Raw genomic sequence first — 17,796 nt, 5'->3', positions numbered from 1 at the left:
TGTGTGTGTGTGTGTGTGTGTGTGTGTGTGTGTGTGTGTGTGTGTGTGTGTGTGTGTGTGTGTGTGTGTGTGTGAGTGTGAAAAGCAAAAAAGGAGTGCAACACATCAGTCAAAAGGTGCCAGTAAAAGGAAAGGAAAATATCAGGCACTCTTCTACAAAAAGACGCTAAAAAACAATGTCTAAGTTCAAACAGTTAGAAAATAAAAATGTAGGCTATATATGTGGATTTTAAATCCTTTTTAAACTAATCTAATCTAATCCAACTAATAGAACTCTATTTATTACTATTAGTTTTTCAACATATTTACAACAGGAAATAGTTTTTTGCTCTTTTTCTCTTCACATGCTACTCCACATACTAAAATGTCTCTGTAAATATGTTTATTATATATGCGTATTGTATGTAATCTTATATTTTTGATTGTTGCAAGAAGGTGCATATATAGATACTGTATCATATATGTGTATATTCTACATAATGACATGGGGCATGGCTAAATTTGACCAAGTTCATATTTTTTTTATGTATATATTCTTTCTGCTCCTCTAGGTGAGTCTCCTCCATATTTTAGGTGGGTGGGGCGAGTGGGTGGATGGCTTTTTGTTGTGTGTATATGTATTTCGGAACTGGAAAAAATACATGCACGCTGTATACTGCTTGTCAACACTTCCAAACAAAAATATATTTAAAAAGGGATTCTAATGACCTATTGTACAAACATTTCCTCTGCCTCTAATTTTATCAGCATTCTGAATTCTTTTCAACCCAAAAGGGCATTATTTGATGACCTAGGAATCAGACTCAACACTTAACTATGTTTCTGGTGTGTTTAATGACAGCTTGGACAAATCCTACGGATTTAAGTTCTGAAGCACAATTAGATCTTTCTCCTGACTGCCAGTTCTAATTTCTTGCAAGTTGGACTGTCAGTTTTCATTATATCAGACATGATGCCATGTATAAAACCCCCATATGTTACATCAGTCACTGTCATTAGTTTGTATGCATTGATGAGTCAGTTGCATTATAAGTCATCTCTCCCACTTTGAGAAAGCTGTCTTTTGTTTCGAGTCTTTTTTAAGAGCATTTTGTTTAACAACAAAGGGAGGTCTTATGCAGAGGAGGAGGAAGCACGGTTGATGGAAAGCTGCAGGAATGTGGGAACAGCTGCTGTTCACCACCGCTCTCCCAGGCTTCAGACTGCTGTGTAGTGTCCCATCAAAGCCAAACCTCTCCCCTCCACCTCTGCCCTTGGTAAAAGTTGCACCTCCCTCTTCCTCTCATCTTCTAACGCTCTCTAAATCAAGTGGGACTCTTTCTAAGCAAGAAAGGAAGACAGAAGGAGCGCAGACAGATGGGGCCTGTGAGTCTCAGTCAAGTTTGGGTGACAGAAACCATTTGTCATGTTTTGTCCACAACAAGACTGATGTCATCCTGCATGACTCAGACATACACATGTGACAAAATGCATAAAGAGACATACTGTAGATCCAGATGTACTGTAGATTATTCTCTGAAACTTGCTCTCATTTAGTTTGGTCTTGTAAATTTACATATGAATTGTGGAATGATGTTAATAACTTCACAGATTTTACTCTTTTACTCAATTCTTTGTTTTAATTTGGAAAATTAATCAATATGTATCTTTAATTGAGTCCAATCAAAGCTATTTGTATTAGTAGTAGCTTTAATGTACAGCGGTGCCTTTAGGTAACAAAGCCATTTTTGGCTGCAGGGCCATAAGGAAACCAATAGCAGTGTTTTAATTTGTCATGTGACTCTCTGGAGGTCATGTTGAATCCCCTTTCTGTTCTCACATGGTTCAGCTCCATCATCTCTCTCCACAAAAATGGTCTGAAAACACCTCTTTTGGTCATTTTACAATCTGGAAGTCCTCAATTTTTTAATTATATAATGTATTTTATTTGATAATTAAGTAATGCTAAACTGTTAAAATGTAAGAGTTGCCTTGAAGAAGGACTGTACAACAGTTGATTCCCACAATGACATTTATTGGTATTGTGTGTTTAGGTTGATGTTCACCCAATATAAGATGTAGAAGTAAGATGTAGAAGTAAGATGTAAAATGCACTGATAACTATTTTATTTCATTTGAACTCATAAGCAGTGAGGCAAAGATGGCAGCAACATAACAAATGGTTGCAACGTTTAGTATGTTAGAAAAAAAAGACTAGGAAACTGAAAAAAAGCATTTAGATGTACCATAAATGACCAAACACTGAAATGTGACTCACTATGTTGTTTTGAAATGTATGATATTTCCGTTTGATAGATTTACAGTTTGCTGAAATATGTTTATACTCTCGGTGGTACAATGATGTCTGAGGGTAACATCCAGACAGCTTAATAAAAAAGAAATCATTTTTAATCTTTTTACATTTCAAATGGCATACATTTTAAACTTATAAGGCAACTGCATAACCTCCATGAATATTGAATAATAAATGTTATTAAAATTTTAAACAACTCTCTCTTTTTCATTCCTTACCATAATGGTAACCCTAACCTAACCCTAACCCTGGTTTATATTGTGTTTGCTTGGACTAAAAAACATTATTAAAAATGTTTTAGCAACTGGCATCACACTGTGAACCATAGAGGGCTAAGTGAATTTTCTGTCACACTCCTTTCTTTATATTTACCTTTTGAATTTCTTAAATTTATTTTATATTAGAATTGTGTTGCTTTTGTTGTCTTTGGATATGTAATACTCTCCATCTTGTTTATTCATTGTGTTTTGCGTAATCCCGATGTCCTCTGATATTGTTTGTGTTGATAGTTTCAAATAAAGAGATACAAAAAAATGACAAAATGCATCTTTAAAATCTTTTGGATTCCTTTATTGATCTACTAATGATCTGTCAGGTGATGTTTTTGCAGCTGTGGCAATAAAGTCCTCACATTTACATCCTCTGATTACAGAAGTTGTGTAACCTACTTAGTATTAAAGATCCTGCATCTCCTTAGATGGCGAGGCCAGTGGCATAACCACTGGAAGCAGATAATTGCACCCCCTGCTGTTGGTCCTGGCTTTTTCATCTCTAATTATCACCCAGGAGACCACAGAGATTTTTTTCTCTCACTGACAAGCTGTCTGAGAAAGAGAACAAACCAACCAAGCAGATCTCTCATATGATCTGCTCCTAAAATAGTCCACATTCAGCTTAACAAGTTGTAAAAAAGGGAAAGGACTATTATTCTCAGCTTCATGTGGTGAGTTTAGGGCTACAAACTATTGATCTATTGAGACCCCGACCAACACAAATTTTTTGAAAACATGTCTTTTCCCTCACTCTCAGAATTCAATCTACAGCACCAAGTGGGTGTTGTGCTATGTTTGGAGGTGTGCAGATTATTGATTGTTCACCCACAGTCATTAAAGAGACAGGAGAACGTGGCCATGGCACCTCTGGGACTGAGTAGGAGAAGAGAGAATAGGTCCATATAAAACCCATAGAGGATATTTATGAGAGCGCGGCGGAGGAGGAACGTCAGCCTGAGAAGGAAGTGCTCTGCACTCTGGCTCTGGAAAACTATTGAGAGCAAGACTCATATCCCCACAGCTGGTGACACAGCCAGCACCCTGAGTGTGTGTGTGTGTGTGTGTGTGTGTGTGTGTGTGTGTGTGTGTGTGTGTGTGTGTGCGTGTGTGTGTCTGTGTCTGTGTGTGTGCATGACAGTGAGATTGACTGACTTGAGTGGGATCTGCATACTAAAGTATGGGTTGTGTTTTTCCTGTGTGAGGATGCATGTGCAATGTGAGTTTGTGCAGAGTGCTGTATGGCTCAGATGTGTGTAGGTGGGCTGAGTGGGAGCACTGGGAGACTGAAGATGCTCTAGCCTGTTTCTCATAAAGCGAACAAGACTGCCTGGGCAAATGAAGCAAAAATTGCATTGTTCTTTTGTGATTTAAGCAACCTTATTGCAATAAAGTTAGGCCCAGATATTGCAAGACATCTGGCAGGTGCACAAATCAGTGTAGGTGATGTAGTTATTTATGATAATGCACCTGTTGATTGGATGACAGTTTATAGTTTAATGCATCCTTCGTACAATGTAATTATTTAAACAGCCCTATCTAATACCCATTATTATTTGTAAAACCTCGATTAATTTGTCTTGTGTAATTGGTAGTTGTAAATATGAGAAATGCACAGTTTTATGTGATGAATTATTCATGAGATTCCTTGTGCAAGAGAGCCACACGGGAGACAAAACATTGTTGCAGCTTCATGGAAAGTGCTCTCTCCAATTAGCAGCCCTGCTTATGTTGCTGTGATAAAAGAAAAAATGAGCAGCTTTGGCTGCTGTGATGTACAAAAATATCAACTTTACCCCTCAGTTCAAAAAGAGATGAAGGTGACAGAAGGTACTTGAACTTGAATTAATGAAGTTTAATACAGACATTTCACTGTATATTTAAGGTGGATTTATTAGTGTAATGCCATGACTCTACAGCAAGTTCAGCAATGTACTATTCAATTAGTCTTAAAGCATGACGGCTCTGCAAGCTCTGACAACGGAGATTTCACACACCTGATTTAACAAGTCAAACAAGTCAAACCCACCAACACAACAACAGAGCATATTGAACCAGTGTCTCGTAAGGTCAAGCTGTACCAAATGTATCTGGAGAAAAGAAAAAAGTGTAGTTACTGCATGCTTACTGTTGTGGAAGATCAGATTTATAGAAAATGCTTGAAAAGGTGAAAACTTACTTATCATGTGCTCAAAAAGATAATCAAGGCATTTGCAATCTGAATTAACTTAGAATAAATAGAACATACATAGCTACTTCTCTTGTTTTTTATGTTTTAATTGTTTTTGTAAGCAAGTCAAATATGTAAATAATAGTCAAGATACAAGCACACCAGAAAACAACGCAAAAGAACAAATAATTGAAGCCACTGACTAATTATGCAAAGTCTAATGCTGATGCTTACAAGGTTTATACACAGATGGTATGAAGTGATCCATCCAAAATAAGCCCTGTTTAGCAATTAGAGGACATTCATTTTCACATTCACAGATCATCGTCTAAAAACTAGCACACTACCAGAAGTTTCACAAGTACATGCAGTGAGTTGCAAATTCTGGGTCAAAGACATCCGTACTGCTGGAGAAGCAGAGAAGGAGTGTTAAAGTTCACAAAATTCACACAACACACCCTCAAAAAACTGTCGGTTCATTTTCTAACTGCTAAATTTGTGTCAAAAAAGAAGAAAATGACTCCTGGGGGTAAAAAGGTGTGCCTGAAAGCCAGCCCAGCCGGCTTATGCCAGCCATCTCTCGCTACCTTGCTTCCCCTCTTTCTTCCTCTTCATCCAGGTCAGGACAGGGGCGTCACTGCTCTGGCACAGATGTGTTGTCTCTCTCTACTGCCCCCGATCCTCCTGTCTCTAAAAACAGAAATAGGCAAGGCATAGTTAGGCACTGCGGTGCCTGGAAAGAAGAAGTTTCTGTGCATGTATGCTCTTGTCGTCAAGGTGAAAAGCTCTGATGCACAGTCACAAACTGAAGGTTACTTGTGGGTGGATCTATTATAAAAACACACTTGAAGAAAACTTGACATCAAGTTGCAACTAGGGTAGAATTCAGGTGGAAGTTAACATTATGCATATATTTATATTTTAACAATTTATCCTCTATGTTTTTAAGTGCTCTGCTGACTTGACTGATGAGCTCAAAAACCCAATTCTGTTGTTGAAAAAAGGGGTCTCCCCCAGTGGGAGGTGCTTGTAATGCTCTGTTCCCCTCCGACAGGTCCATTAATTCTGCTCGGCCCTCTGAAGCACATACTGCATCTAACGCACCTGGAGCTATAAATACATCTCCTACATACGGATGCAACTGGGTTAGGTAAAATCATTGACGACGATCCCTTGTGTCAGCCCAAAGAAAATGCTGCTTTGTCTTACAGGGAAAGATGAAATCTAAACTTGTCTAACATCTCAAAAGATCTGGTCAAATGTAATGTTTTTATTTTTGTTCTTTCATGTCACATGAAAATTTTCTATTTTCCAATTATGCTGTTTTTACTCACTAGATTTTCTGCAGTATGTTTGTTGATATGCACAAACATACCATAGCCAGTCCCTTGTATGTGACAACCTATTTAGTAATGAAACTGATTCTGAATCTGATGTTAATATGTGGACTTCTATTACATTTAACATTTTATATAATTGTATACTATAATGCTCATGTTTTCTTTAAGCATTGTCCTTTTTAAACATGTTGAAGACGTTGAGTTTGGTTTGTATACACATAAAATCAAATCTACTAGGGGTGCGCGATTTCTAAATCCGCGATTCAATAATAATTTCTTTTTCTAGGTCACAATTTCATTAAACTTTCCAATTTAAGAGAATCGCAGATTCTGCCTTTCAATTCGATTCTTGAAATTGAAAGCTCATTTCTATCGTTTTTTGATTTATAATTGAAACTGCGGCATCCTTACTAAAAACAGCCTTTGTTCATGAAACAACAGACACCCTTGGGATAAAACAAGTGAAACAAGTGAAATAGCTAATTCTGAAACCATTTCCTCACCCACAGCTGTTTAAAACAAAAAAACGGAAAAACACTATGAGAATGCAACTTGACATTTTCCAGGTAAACTGAACTCTGACAGACATGATCTGTCTCTGGCGACTTAACAGTACACCTACAAGCAGATTCATTTATAATTCCTCTAACAGAAAAAATAATTGAAAGATTCAATCATCTGTTGCTGGAGACCCTATGGGGTAATTAAATGAGTCACTCGGTTATGTGTTGCATTAATCACACTTGGGAGAACCCATAAGGAGTACTAATAGGTGTATTTAATTATGTATAGCTTGTAAATGGTTTCTTTTCCTAGTGTTTAAAATGGTAAATCAGTCTGTGTTCAGCTCTGAGAAAAGGTTAGTCACAAAATGTTCCCTTTAAGATCTTAAAATGAGACACCTGTAGAACCAAAGACTAACTCGCAACCAACAACATGCAAAATGTCCTTAAAACATCACACTATGCTAACTTATGTGATATAAAATAGAATCTTGAATTGCTTTAACTTAATTCTAGAGCCTTAAATCTCTATTTACGGTAAAATAAGCTCTCCATCACTTACCTTTTCTTACCTACTGTAGTTACAGCTTCTGATGGGAGCCTCTGTTACCATCCTTACAGTCACTAGCCATAATGCCCTCTTTAACGGCATTATGGGACCTCTACTCTTACCCCGTGGTCCTACACCACTGACCTGTGTCCCCCTGGCTGCCGTTGAGCACATCCCCAGTGCTGCTCACCTCCTCCCCTTCTGCTTTGTCCTCCGGCTTCATCTTCTTACGGGTCATGTGGCCACGGAAGCCAGCCTGGATCTTGGCAGCGGCCCTGTTGGCCTCTGGGTCGTCCAGGGGGATGTCCATGATGTCCTCCTCCTCCTGGGGCCGGCTGCAGTCCTCCTGCTGAGAGGACCAAAAACTAGTAGTTTATCACAGAAGGGGGGATATTACATGATCATACCAGGATGTTTTTTTGTACTGTGATAACAGTGGGAGAATCTAAACCTCAACAAATTGCAACAGCATATTTTATTAACAGTATACACAACTGTGTGTTTGTTGCATAGTGGCTCAGCCTTATTAAATGACTTCAATGGGACTCTAAGGAGGTCACTAACCCATATTTCTCTCCCCTTCTCCTCTTGTCACATACTGTATAATACACTGCTGGTAAAAACACGTCTGAGTCAGCCTATTCGGTAATGAATTATGACTGTCTACTGTGTTTCTGTTACCATGGGTTACCAAGGTTTAAAAAAAAAAAGCCACAAAACTGTATATTTATCAGACTGAGCAACCTTCAATCAATACAAGATCACTGATTATCTTCATTACACAAAATGAATCATGGTTAGTGTAAAAAGATTGCTTTATGTTTGATAACTGATTCATTACAAACTCTGCTTATTTAAGAAAAAACAGTAATTACGGTCAAAAAGTGTTGGTTAAACATTTCTTTCAAGGAAAAAATAACTTCTTGCTCTGCAACTCGGGCCGAAATGGATGACCCAGCGAAAAAAGCTGCTGTAGTCAACACCATCAGCTCATTCAGTGACTGAAGGTACAGCATCCACTGTCTCAGAGGAAACATGGGGTGGGCGGAAGAGAAATTCTGGCTTGTCACAAAGTGTCAGTGGAATAGCGCCAAGGCTGTCGACAAGTTATGTAAACACCAATTCAGATTCTGTGGTGAACACATATCGGCTACACCCCGTGCTTTTGCTTATGGATAACAGATTGACATTTCATACAAAGGCAGGCAGCCCACAGAACGAGCCCACTGTCGTCCCACCAGCTCGCTTGAAGCAGTGCATCATGTCTCCAGTGAAACCCCTCCAGTGTAGGAGTGTGACCACCCACCTGTTCAGCCAGCATTCATTAGCCTCGCTGTCTGACTGCTCACTGAGCAGCCACAATCCAGCTTTTTTGCAGCAGCAGCCACACACCTTGTCAGGGGTATTATTGTTTTAATATTTCGAGTTAACTGAGTTGACATATTCTGATGCAAATCTCATGTAATAGTATCCATTTATGATGAAAATAGGGGCAAATTGTTAAGCTATATAAATAATATATTTTACTCTAGTAAAAGGACAAAAACAACATCACACACATGGCAGTTTGACGACAACCAAACACTAGTAAATATCATTAGTTATTAACAAACCAAATTAACTGTATGTGCATCTACCAACCAAACCAATAAGTGGTTCAAAATCATCAAAAATCTATTTAAAAAGTTAATCTGAAGCTTCTACTTACATTGTGACAGTCCATGTCTCACTCAGAGATGGCTTCAGTCTTCAGGTGAGCTGACCTGGTATGACTTGTATGCCTTGATTTCTACGTGGACCCAGCAAAAGCTCTGTTTAAACGAGTCTCCAGTATAATACAGATGCCTAACTGGCTCTCACTAACAATCACTGTATGTTCAGTAACACCCGCTCACGCACAGAGTGAGAGAGACATACAGTCAGAGAGGAAGAGGAGAGGAGAGGAGAGAGAAAGAGGGAGGGAGGGAAAGAGAAGAGACCTCCTACAAACATGACAGCATGTGTTCCATCTTTTTAGTCTCATTAAAGCTGCTGACCTACTGTGTTCACATTAGTGTGGACCGGTAACAGAAATTAACATTCACTGAGTAAAGCCTAAGCAGTTGAGAAAAGTATCTGAAATATATACATTGGTGATTTAAAGTTTGACACAAGTGAAAATGATGAACTACACAACACAAAGTGGCTACCACATGCACAAAGCATCACAAAAAGTGAAGTTGCAGTGTTACTAATAAAAATAAATGAAAAAAAAAAAAAACTCCCTTAACATCAGGTGACCAACACAGAAATACTATGTAAAGGCCAGATGGCCATAAAACAATTATTGCTGACTTTCAAAATTCCACTAATAGCGTGAAAATAGAGACGTGTAAGCATCTTGGGCTGTTTTACACTAGGAGGTGTTATAAATTTATTAGAGGCAGAGTGAGCTAACAGCCCTCTCCATCCCTCTGATCCCAGCTGGTACGGCCGCCCACACGCCTCTGCCAGCCTCAGAGACAAGACGGAGAGGGAGAGAAACAGAAAGCGTCCATTTATCTGAGTTATATCTCTGACATTCACGCTTTTCTGCCGTCTTACTAACCAGCTATTACAAACAACATATTAAATTAAGCCTCACGCCTAATTTCACAAAGCTGACTTGCTTTATCAGTCAGTTCACTTATTAATTTGTAGGACTGATAACCACTGTGTAATTAAATTTACTGTCATCAATCATGATATGGTAAGTCTGCTCATATTAGCCTAATAATTAGTGTGTCTAACAGTATTTATTCTCTTCTGATGATTAGAGGAGAGGAACACTATTGCAAACTATGAGTTAAAGGCAGAAAAATGAAACTAAAACTTGAAAAGGCATGTGAGATACTGCAGTTAGGTCACTGTTAGAATAGATGGCCTATATATTGTGCAGTTTTGTGGTAGCTTTGTTCCAGCCCAAATAAATTCTGCCACTAAGCACGAGTACACAAAACAGCACTGTCTGTAAAAACACAGAGTGCTGCTTTACTGCTCAATCAGTCAGTCAGGAACTGCTATTAAAGGTAGATTAGTAATACAGATGGTGCATAGCAACTATCAGCATCACCATCTCCTATTAATTCCATGACGACACTAAAGAGAAAGCAGAATGGTGAGGGGTTACCATGGTAACATTCTTAGTACTTCCTACACTCCCTCCCTGCGTGTTTGGAGCCCTGTTGGTCCAGACAAATCAGACAGGGCTAACTGTGACAGCAGTAAAAATGTTAAAGACCTTAATTCACAAGACGAATTGTTCGCTCTGTCTTTTATGATGATAGATTACGGAATCAAGTTTCAGTCTGTGGAGGCTGCGGTGGCTCCCGAGAGGAGAGTGAATCTGGCACTAACAAAGCCACAGTATTACAGTTTTATGAGCATGCGGCAGAGCGAAGTCCTCAAACAGCATCTTGAACATGCCAGTATATGAACAAAGAGACAGATTTAGGGTGAACTGAAACTACACTTTCTGCACATTCCAGCGAAAGAGGATTTTGATTATGACCCTCTCGATGACATTCAAAGTTTGTCAGAGCAACCACGCATACATACGTCATCCAGAAAAAGAACTATTTTGGAGATATTTTCAATCACCTGCCCCTAGAGAGTCCAGAGAGAAAAAATTTCGGGCCACTGTTGATCAGACACGTCCTTGAAGGGTTTATTTATATAGGCTACCTGAGACAAGAATGGGAGCAGAACAGACTGTAGTCGAGCTAAAGACACCTCCGTCTGAAACTGAACATCTATCCTCAGCTGGCTCCTAAAAAGTATTGTGAGTTTCAACAGTTTCTATTATATTCACATGACCATTAATGTTAAACTATCTGGGATATTTTCTCATTGCTGAAATGTTCATCTGTAACGTTAAAGGGACAGTTCATCCCAAAACCAAAAATACATGTTTTTCTTTAGAAATGTGCTACTTAACCATCTAGATCAGGGCTTTTCAAAGTGTGAGAGTGTGGGCCTTCCCTCAGGTCATCTTTCTCCTTTCCTGTTTTGTGTAATTTGATATGTTATGTATTAGGCTCATCTATGTTGAAAAGAAAACCAAATTTTAAAGATAGATGTTTAGATGTTGCTGGTGGACCTGTAAAGTTACATATACATACTTAAAGCTTGAGTTAGTTCATGTTGGCAATATGTTGGCTAACTACCTACCTATATCAATCATTAGATTGTGAGTTGGCTAGTGTTTTGCTAACATTAGCTAACTTAAGATGTGAACCTATACTGTATGTTATTTTTACAGGAAAAGCAGAAAGTGGACCGAGGTACCAAGTCTGCTCAACTGTTATTGGAGAACAGGGCAAAAAGTGGTGGGAAGCTATGATAGCCTCATAGTGCTGTTTGACATAACTTCACACCAAACAGAACTGTGCACTGAGACATTCATAAGTTTCTGAACAATTCACACAAATTTAGGTCTTTTCTTGATAATGATCCAACTAATGCAATGTTTTTTCTCTGAGCCACCCCTGAAACAGTTTGGAGTCCCCTGGGGAGACTCACCTTGCACTTTCAAAACCTTTGATCTGCATTGTTTTGGTGTGAATTGACACATTTTGGAGCTATTGGAAGTTGAAATGACTGCTTTCTCTTGAATATAACAGAACTAAATAGCACTTTTCAAAATATACATTTGAAAAACTCAACAGCAATGTCCTTTTCACCACAAGCTGAGTGTCATCTAGTTCCATTATACTGGAAAGCTGACAGATATCTCTACAGCTGCCATCTCCACGATGCAGCAACTAATAACAAAACTATCTAGATGGATAAATAGAACCACAGGTAAGAGGAAGAGGGACATGTATATATACACACATGCACACACATATATAATTAGTGTGAAACATTACCTTGTCACCACTCTTGCCTGCAGGTTCTGTGGCGTCCTTTTCAGACCCATATGACCTTTCCTCTCCCTGGTGTTCAGCAGCCTGCTGATCTGCACTTTGACTGCGGCTAATTCTATCCTCTTCACACACTTCATCACTCTTCTCCTGTATTTCAGAATCAATCTTCCCTTCTTCTACAGGTCCCTCTGCTTCTGATGTCCTCTCCTTTGATGTGACCTCTTTTTCTACTACTGTATCCTCCATCGCAGCAGTTGATATATTTGACTGGGTTATTTGCGATGAGTGACCTTCCGCACTGCCATCATTAATTTCTTGATCCTCCACCACCTCACTGTGACCTTCTGTATCTTCTTTGTCTCCTCCTGCTGTGTCTGTTGTCCCGTCTACTTTAAAGTCAGGGTCATTTGACTCATTCTGGTGAAATTCGCCTTCACTTATCTTCTCTTCTTCTTCATTTTTATGATTGGTTTCATTCTCTGGGTTCTGTTCGTCTGCCTCACTGGTGGGCTGATGTGATGAGCTGGTGATTTTAACACCTTCTCCCTTCTCATCATCCTCACTAGCAATTGCATTAGAGTCACTTGTGTCCACCTTCTCATTCATTATATCAGACGGCTCGTGCTGACTTTCCATTTCTTCACCTTCAGAGTTAACTTCCTTTTCAACTCCCACCGTTTCAGGCTCATTGTGGTCTTGTGTACCTGATATATTTTGGTCTGTTGGCTCTGTAATAACTTCCTCGGATTCTTCCTCCTGTTGCATTTCCTCCACTGAATCCTTTTCCTCTGGCGGTTTCTCCCCATCCTCTTTAATCTGCTGAGCCTCTGGAACATCTTCAAAGCTAATCTCCACCAATGAGTCCTCCTTCAGTATAACATTACTGTCTGAACCACCCTCGAAATTAGTTAAACTTTCATGCATTCCCCCAGAAGAAGTCTCAGTCTCTGCTCCTTCCTTGTCCTTTGTTTTTTCCACCTGATCATCTGCTGCTTGTTGATCGTCCTCAGGGATTTCAGATTGAGACAATGATGACTGTTCAACAGCTTCCTCAGGTTGGAGTTTTAAGCTTTCCTCCTCAATGTCATTTGTATCATCCTCCACAGTGCCTCCTTCCACTGTCCTCTCTGTTCCTGCCAGCTCTGTAGCACACACATCCACATCAGCAAGCCCAGAATATGGAAGGACCTCCACTGGTTCTTCAACCTCAGTTTTTTCCTCTCCTTCTGAGTCTACAATCTCCTTATCTACACCTGTAGTCTCGTGTTTATCACCTTCCTCATCTTCTGCCTTTTCTAACTCCTGAGCGCACACATCTACATTTGAAATTCCTCTAAGTGATAAATCAGACTGAGGTTTATCTTGGTTTGGAACAGAGCTGCTATCTGTTTCACTAGCTGCCCTGTCACCTTGATCAAATATAGTTGTTGTTGGGTCTTTCTCCTCCTCTGTCCCTCTCACTCCATCTGGATGCACATCTGCAGTTGCATCTGCAGCTGGGGGCCTGTTGACTGATTCCTCTTCTGAAAGTCCCTTTTCCATTAAAATAATACGTTCCTCTGAATGATCATGTTTTTCTTCTTCCTCTCCTGTGCTTCCAGTTAAATCAGCCTCTTCAGAGATGTTAGGTTGTGTTTTGGAAACATTTGATGCTTCTGTTGAATGACTGGATTCATCTTCAGTTTGGGACTCATCTGATTTTTCTCTAAAAAAGTATATCAAAATAAAAAATGTATGGTGAGAAATGTTCAAAATTAAAAATTTAAGTAATTTGTAGTGATGTTAGTGGTTTAGTTGTTTCTTCACTGTGACACTCATCTGGCACCTGTGACTGTGTTCCTGCAGCCTTGTACTTTCCTTTCATCTTTGATGCTGCAAACGTGAATTTTTGCTCACTGTATTTTTGCTCAAGAGGTTCTTTACATTGACCTGTCTGAAAAGTTGAAGCATGGCATAGGACTATTCTTTTCATAGTCTAATATGATTCTTACAAGTGACTGTATTTGCTTAAAAATCTAAATATTTCATTTAAAAAAATGTATTTTCTAACATTTGAAAACAACACCTTCCATGTGGTTGGGGTAATGCTTATCAGTTGAGTCATTTTGCTATGGTCATTGCAGTTATATGATTAGGCCTTTTCTTTCCTAAAAGACCTTTCTCACAGCAGCTGTTTTGACATGAAATAGTCGGGTAAACACGGGTGTTTCCTATGATACTAATGAAAGTTCTGTTCAATATCATGGTGCTGCTATTGTACATGTTGGTTCACTGGAAAGGCTCTGCTACACTAAACTGAACAGAACCTTAATTAGGACCATTGTTAACACTTGTGTTTACCCCACTGTTTCATATCAATATGGCTGCTGTGATAAAGGTCTATTGTATTTCAGAGTTTTTATAACCAGGGCAAAAAAGATCCACGTTTAAAGTATATACAAAGACAAACAAGAAAAAAAACTTATTTTATTCTCATTTCTTCTTTGCTTGTCCCTTGCCACTATTCTTTCCCTCCTCTCCCTCTCCTGTTGAGCCTCCTGGCGGTTGACAAACTTTGAGACTCACTTGGAAGTGTTCACCTCTGCTGCAGGCTCTGTTTCAGGACTAACCTGTCAAGGGAAGAAACAACAACAAAAGTGTAATGGTAAATAAACAGACACACTGATAACAGTGGAATGATTTATTGGTATGGTGAGAGTAGTGGTGTGTTTACTGCAGAAACAGGTGAAAGTAAGTTTTTTGGGCGTGGGGGTACTTGTACTTTTATGAGTATTTTACTCTTACTCAAGTATACATTACATCCTGCAATCTACTTTACTACTTTTAAAATTATAATCCACTACTGAGTAGGCCTTCAATTTGAATTAATATGCAAAAGTTCCATCTCTAATTTAACTAATTAACTTATTTTTTTTTTACACTTACACTTAGTTATTTAAAAAAAAACAACACAAGATAAATTTATTAGAAAGATATTAGACATGTATTAAAAATATTTGCACCATGTCATCACAAAATAAAGAGAGCTGGTTTCCACTATTCATGGCTGACGTGTGGCTGACATGTGCTTGACTGGCTGGATGAAGATTCATATATATACAGTATGCACTGCAGCTGCACAATATGTTAAATAAATCATAATGCAATGATGCAAATATTGTTGACAGATATTGCAATTGTGACGTTCTTCATGCTTAGTGGGAATGATCAATTTTGCAGCACAATTTTCATTTTCAGTAAAAATAAAAAATTAAAATCATGGTAATTTGACATTTGTTGGGGTCTGTATTAAACAAATATGTTTTTGTTTCATATGTTTCATCTGGAGAACAAGATTTGTAGGCCAGGGTATCTCTGCAGTACTCCAAAACTGTATTATATGCTGATTTGTCACTCATTTTCTTTTATCAAAACATTGCAGCTTCTGTGATATGGCTATTGCACTTGGCCATATTGCCAACTTTGATAATATTTTGATTGACTGTGTGGCTCCAGTATTCATTAAGAATTATACATATGTGGTGGGGCTCCTCCAGCAGTGCAGAACAGTGAGTAGGTTGAATGCAGCCTGGGCCTGACTCCTCCCATGTTCCAACCTCCTAATCAGAGCCAGGGAATATAAGGCACCTGTGGGCCTTTCCCTCCCCCTCTTTTCCTGCCTCATGCCCTGTCCCTGCTGTTGGTTGTGAATGTTTGCTCACAACAGGTATGTGCTTACGAAAGCCTGCTTGCGTACATTCATACTTGCATTTTAGTTTTCTTTAGGATGTGCAATGTGTTGGTTGGCCAGGTACTGTGACTTCCCTCCTGCCTCGAGGTGGTGAGTAGTGTGCTTCATCACCAGTTTTAATACGAAGTGTGGGAGCCCAGCTAATTGTATTTTCTGCCTTGTTTCAGGTCCTAGTGCCCCTCTTTTTACCACTGCTGCTTTGCCCTACTGTTGTTGTTCTGTTTTACATTAGTTACTTTTGCTTTGCTCTGGTTTACCTTGACTTTGTATATGGTTCTTTGGTTTTGTCTATGGTTTTTCTTTTACTTTACTTGCCAACTGGGGTACATGTTTGTTTTCTTAATTACTTTCCTTGAGTTTTCTTTATTTCAGGAGTGGAGAGCCATACTGGTGAGAGGCTAGGCACCCGTGGTGAGGTCCCTTCACATTTGTGTGTGAGTAATTGCACTGGGGCACCATAGACTGCACCACTTTCCTGTTTGAGGATTGCTGTGTTTGCTGTGCTCACTTGCAGTGATTAGTGGTAGTACCCCTAAACACTTCTCTCCCATGTGGCCTCAGCTCAGTTGTCTTAGTTTCATTAGTTTTGCTTAAGTTGGGCTGAGTTTTTAATCATTTTTAGAATTTATATCAAGGCCCCTTTTAACATATTGTAATAAAATATTTTTATTTAGCTACTTCTGCTTGTCCATAATTTCTTTTTCAGCAGCTCCAGCCCCTGCTATTGTCTGATCATTTTGTTTTTCAATAAAAGTTTGTTTTAATTAAATACACGTCTCCGCCTGTGGTCAGTAACGAGCCTTTGTGCCTTACATTACCACTTATGCAATAATTGAAGTGCTTCAAGTATTTCCTGGGGTGAAATTCCCCAGTTGGCATTGTCTGGCATTCTTTTCTTCCCTTATGTCATAATTCTATACCAACCAACACCCCTTGCCTACACATAGTTAGGTTAGAATGTAATCTATAGTCTTTTAGATTTTTGAAATTTGTTAGTTGAACTATGAAGCATTCAATAAAAATTTTCTATATCATAATATATTTGATTTGGAGAAACATTCTTATGAATGCCTGCTAATGATACTTAAACATCAAGTTATTAAAAGGAACTAATACTCAGAGTGTTTGAGAAGCACACTTTGTACTTTTACTGTTGTAATTTTTCAACACAGTGGTTTTAGCTGTAATTCAATACTATTTTAGTGATGTAACAGTGCCTTTCCACCACTAACTGTGGGTTGATTGGGTACCTCAGTAGCCTTGAATGCATGGTTATTGTAGAATCTGTCTTCCAGATTAGCAGCCCACTCAGCAGGATCCATGCCACTATCTACAAACAAAAAACAAGTATTTGACAGCAGTTAATAGCATTATTTTCATGTACCATATATAAAGTAGCATTTACCTTCTCTTTGTTTGAGAAGAGCACTGAAGTACTGTGCGGCATATGTAGGGATGTCTTCAGGCTGGTCTCTGAGGACTTCTCTGGCCAGACCCTCCAGAATGGCACCAAAACCTCTCGGAACCCGCAGGTGAGTGTTGGAGAAGGGCACTGACATGTTGCATGTGATATCTAACCAGGAGACGTCGGATTTATTTTCTTGATATGCAGAATCAGACAGAAGCTAGCGTTAAAGCTAACACTCGGAACTTTATACAGATAACGCCAAGCTAACAGTTAATCTTAACTCAACGTTTGTAGTTCAATATAGTAACCAGTTAGTCGTCACACACCACTTAAAGTATTCATTTATAAAGATTAACAAAACAGCAAAACATAGTTAAGTCATGACTTACATCTGTTACCTGAATTTACTTTCAATTCGTATACACCTGTAGTTTTGGATGCTATAGCTAGTTACTGTGTTATGTTGAGAACGGTTTCTAGGCAACGGTCATTTTTAGAAGGGAAACCTAAATTTGTGAAACTCTCGCGAGATTTGCACGGGCTGCCTCGTAACTGTGCACATTATACACACGTATTTTTACATGTGAAAACGCTGTTGTAAATAAATGAGATGGTGTAGGGACAGAAAACACTCAATGTTAGGGAAA

General features: G+C 38.9%; 1 protein-coding gene across 4 annotated transcripts; it reads right to left on the bottom strand.

Moving 5' to 3' along the window:
• Positions 1–4,437: 4,437 nt before the first annotated feature.
• Positions 4,438–17,383, bottom strand: nrgnb (neurogranin (protein kinase C substrate, RC3) b). Of its 4 annotated transcripts, none has more exons than XM_084716954.1 (6): positions 17,147–17,383; positions 16,992–17,071; positions 14,577–14,620; positions 12,015–13,716; positions 7,270–7,474; positions 4,438–5,422 (listed from the first exon to the last, which is right to left on the bottom strand). In XM_084716954.1, the coding sequence occupies exons 1-6, from the start codon at positions 17,298–17,300 to the stop codon at positions 5,367–5,369; spliced, it is 2,241 nt and encodes a 746-aa protein (XP_084573080.1). In that variant the 5' UTR covers positions 17,301–17,383; the 3' UTR covers positions 4,438–5,366. The 4 variants fall into 4 exon arrangements, with proteins under 4 accessions (XP_084573080.1, XP_084573081.1, XP_084573083.1 ...); XM_084716955.1 differs by having other exon boundaries at positions 7,270–7,471; XM_084716957.1 differs by having other exon boundaries at positions 7,316–7,474; positions 17,147–17,376.
• Positions 17,384–17,796: the final 413 nt, after the last annotated feature.

Source organism: Lutjanus erythropterus, chromosome 4 (genome assembly GCF_056507025.1).
Source record: "Lutjanus erythropterus isolate fLutEry1 chromosome 4, fLutEry1.hap2, whole genome shotgun sequence".
Taxonomy (NCBI): domain Eukaryota; kingdom Metazoa; phylum Chordata; class Actinopteri; order Lutjaniformes; family Lutjanidae; genus Lutjanus; species Lutjanus erythropterus.
The sequence above is the reverse complement of the archived record's forward strand: the minus strand, read 5'-3'. Positions and strand labels throughout refer to the sequence as shown.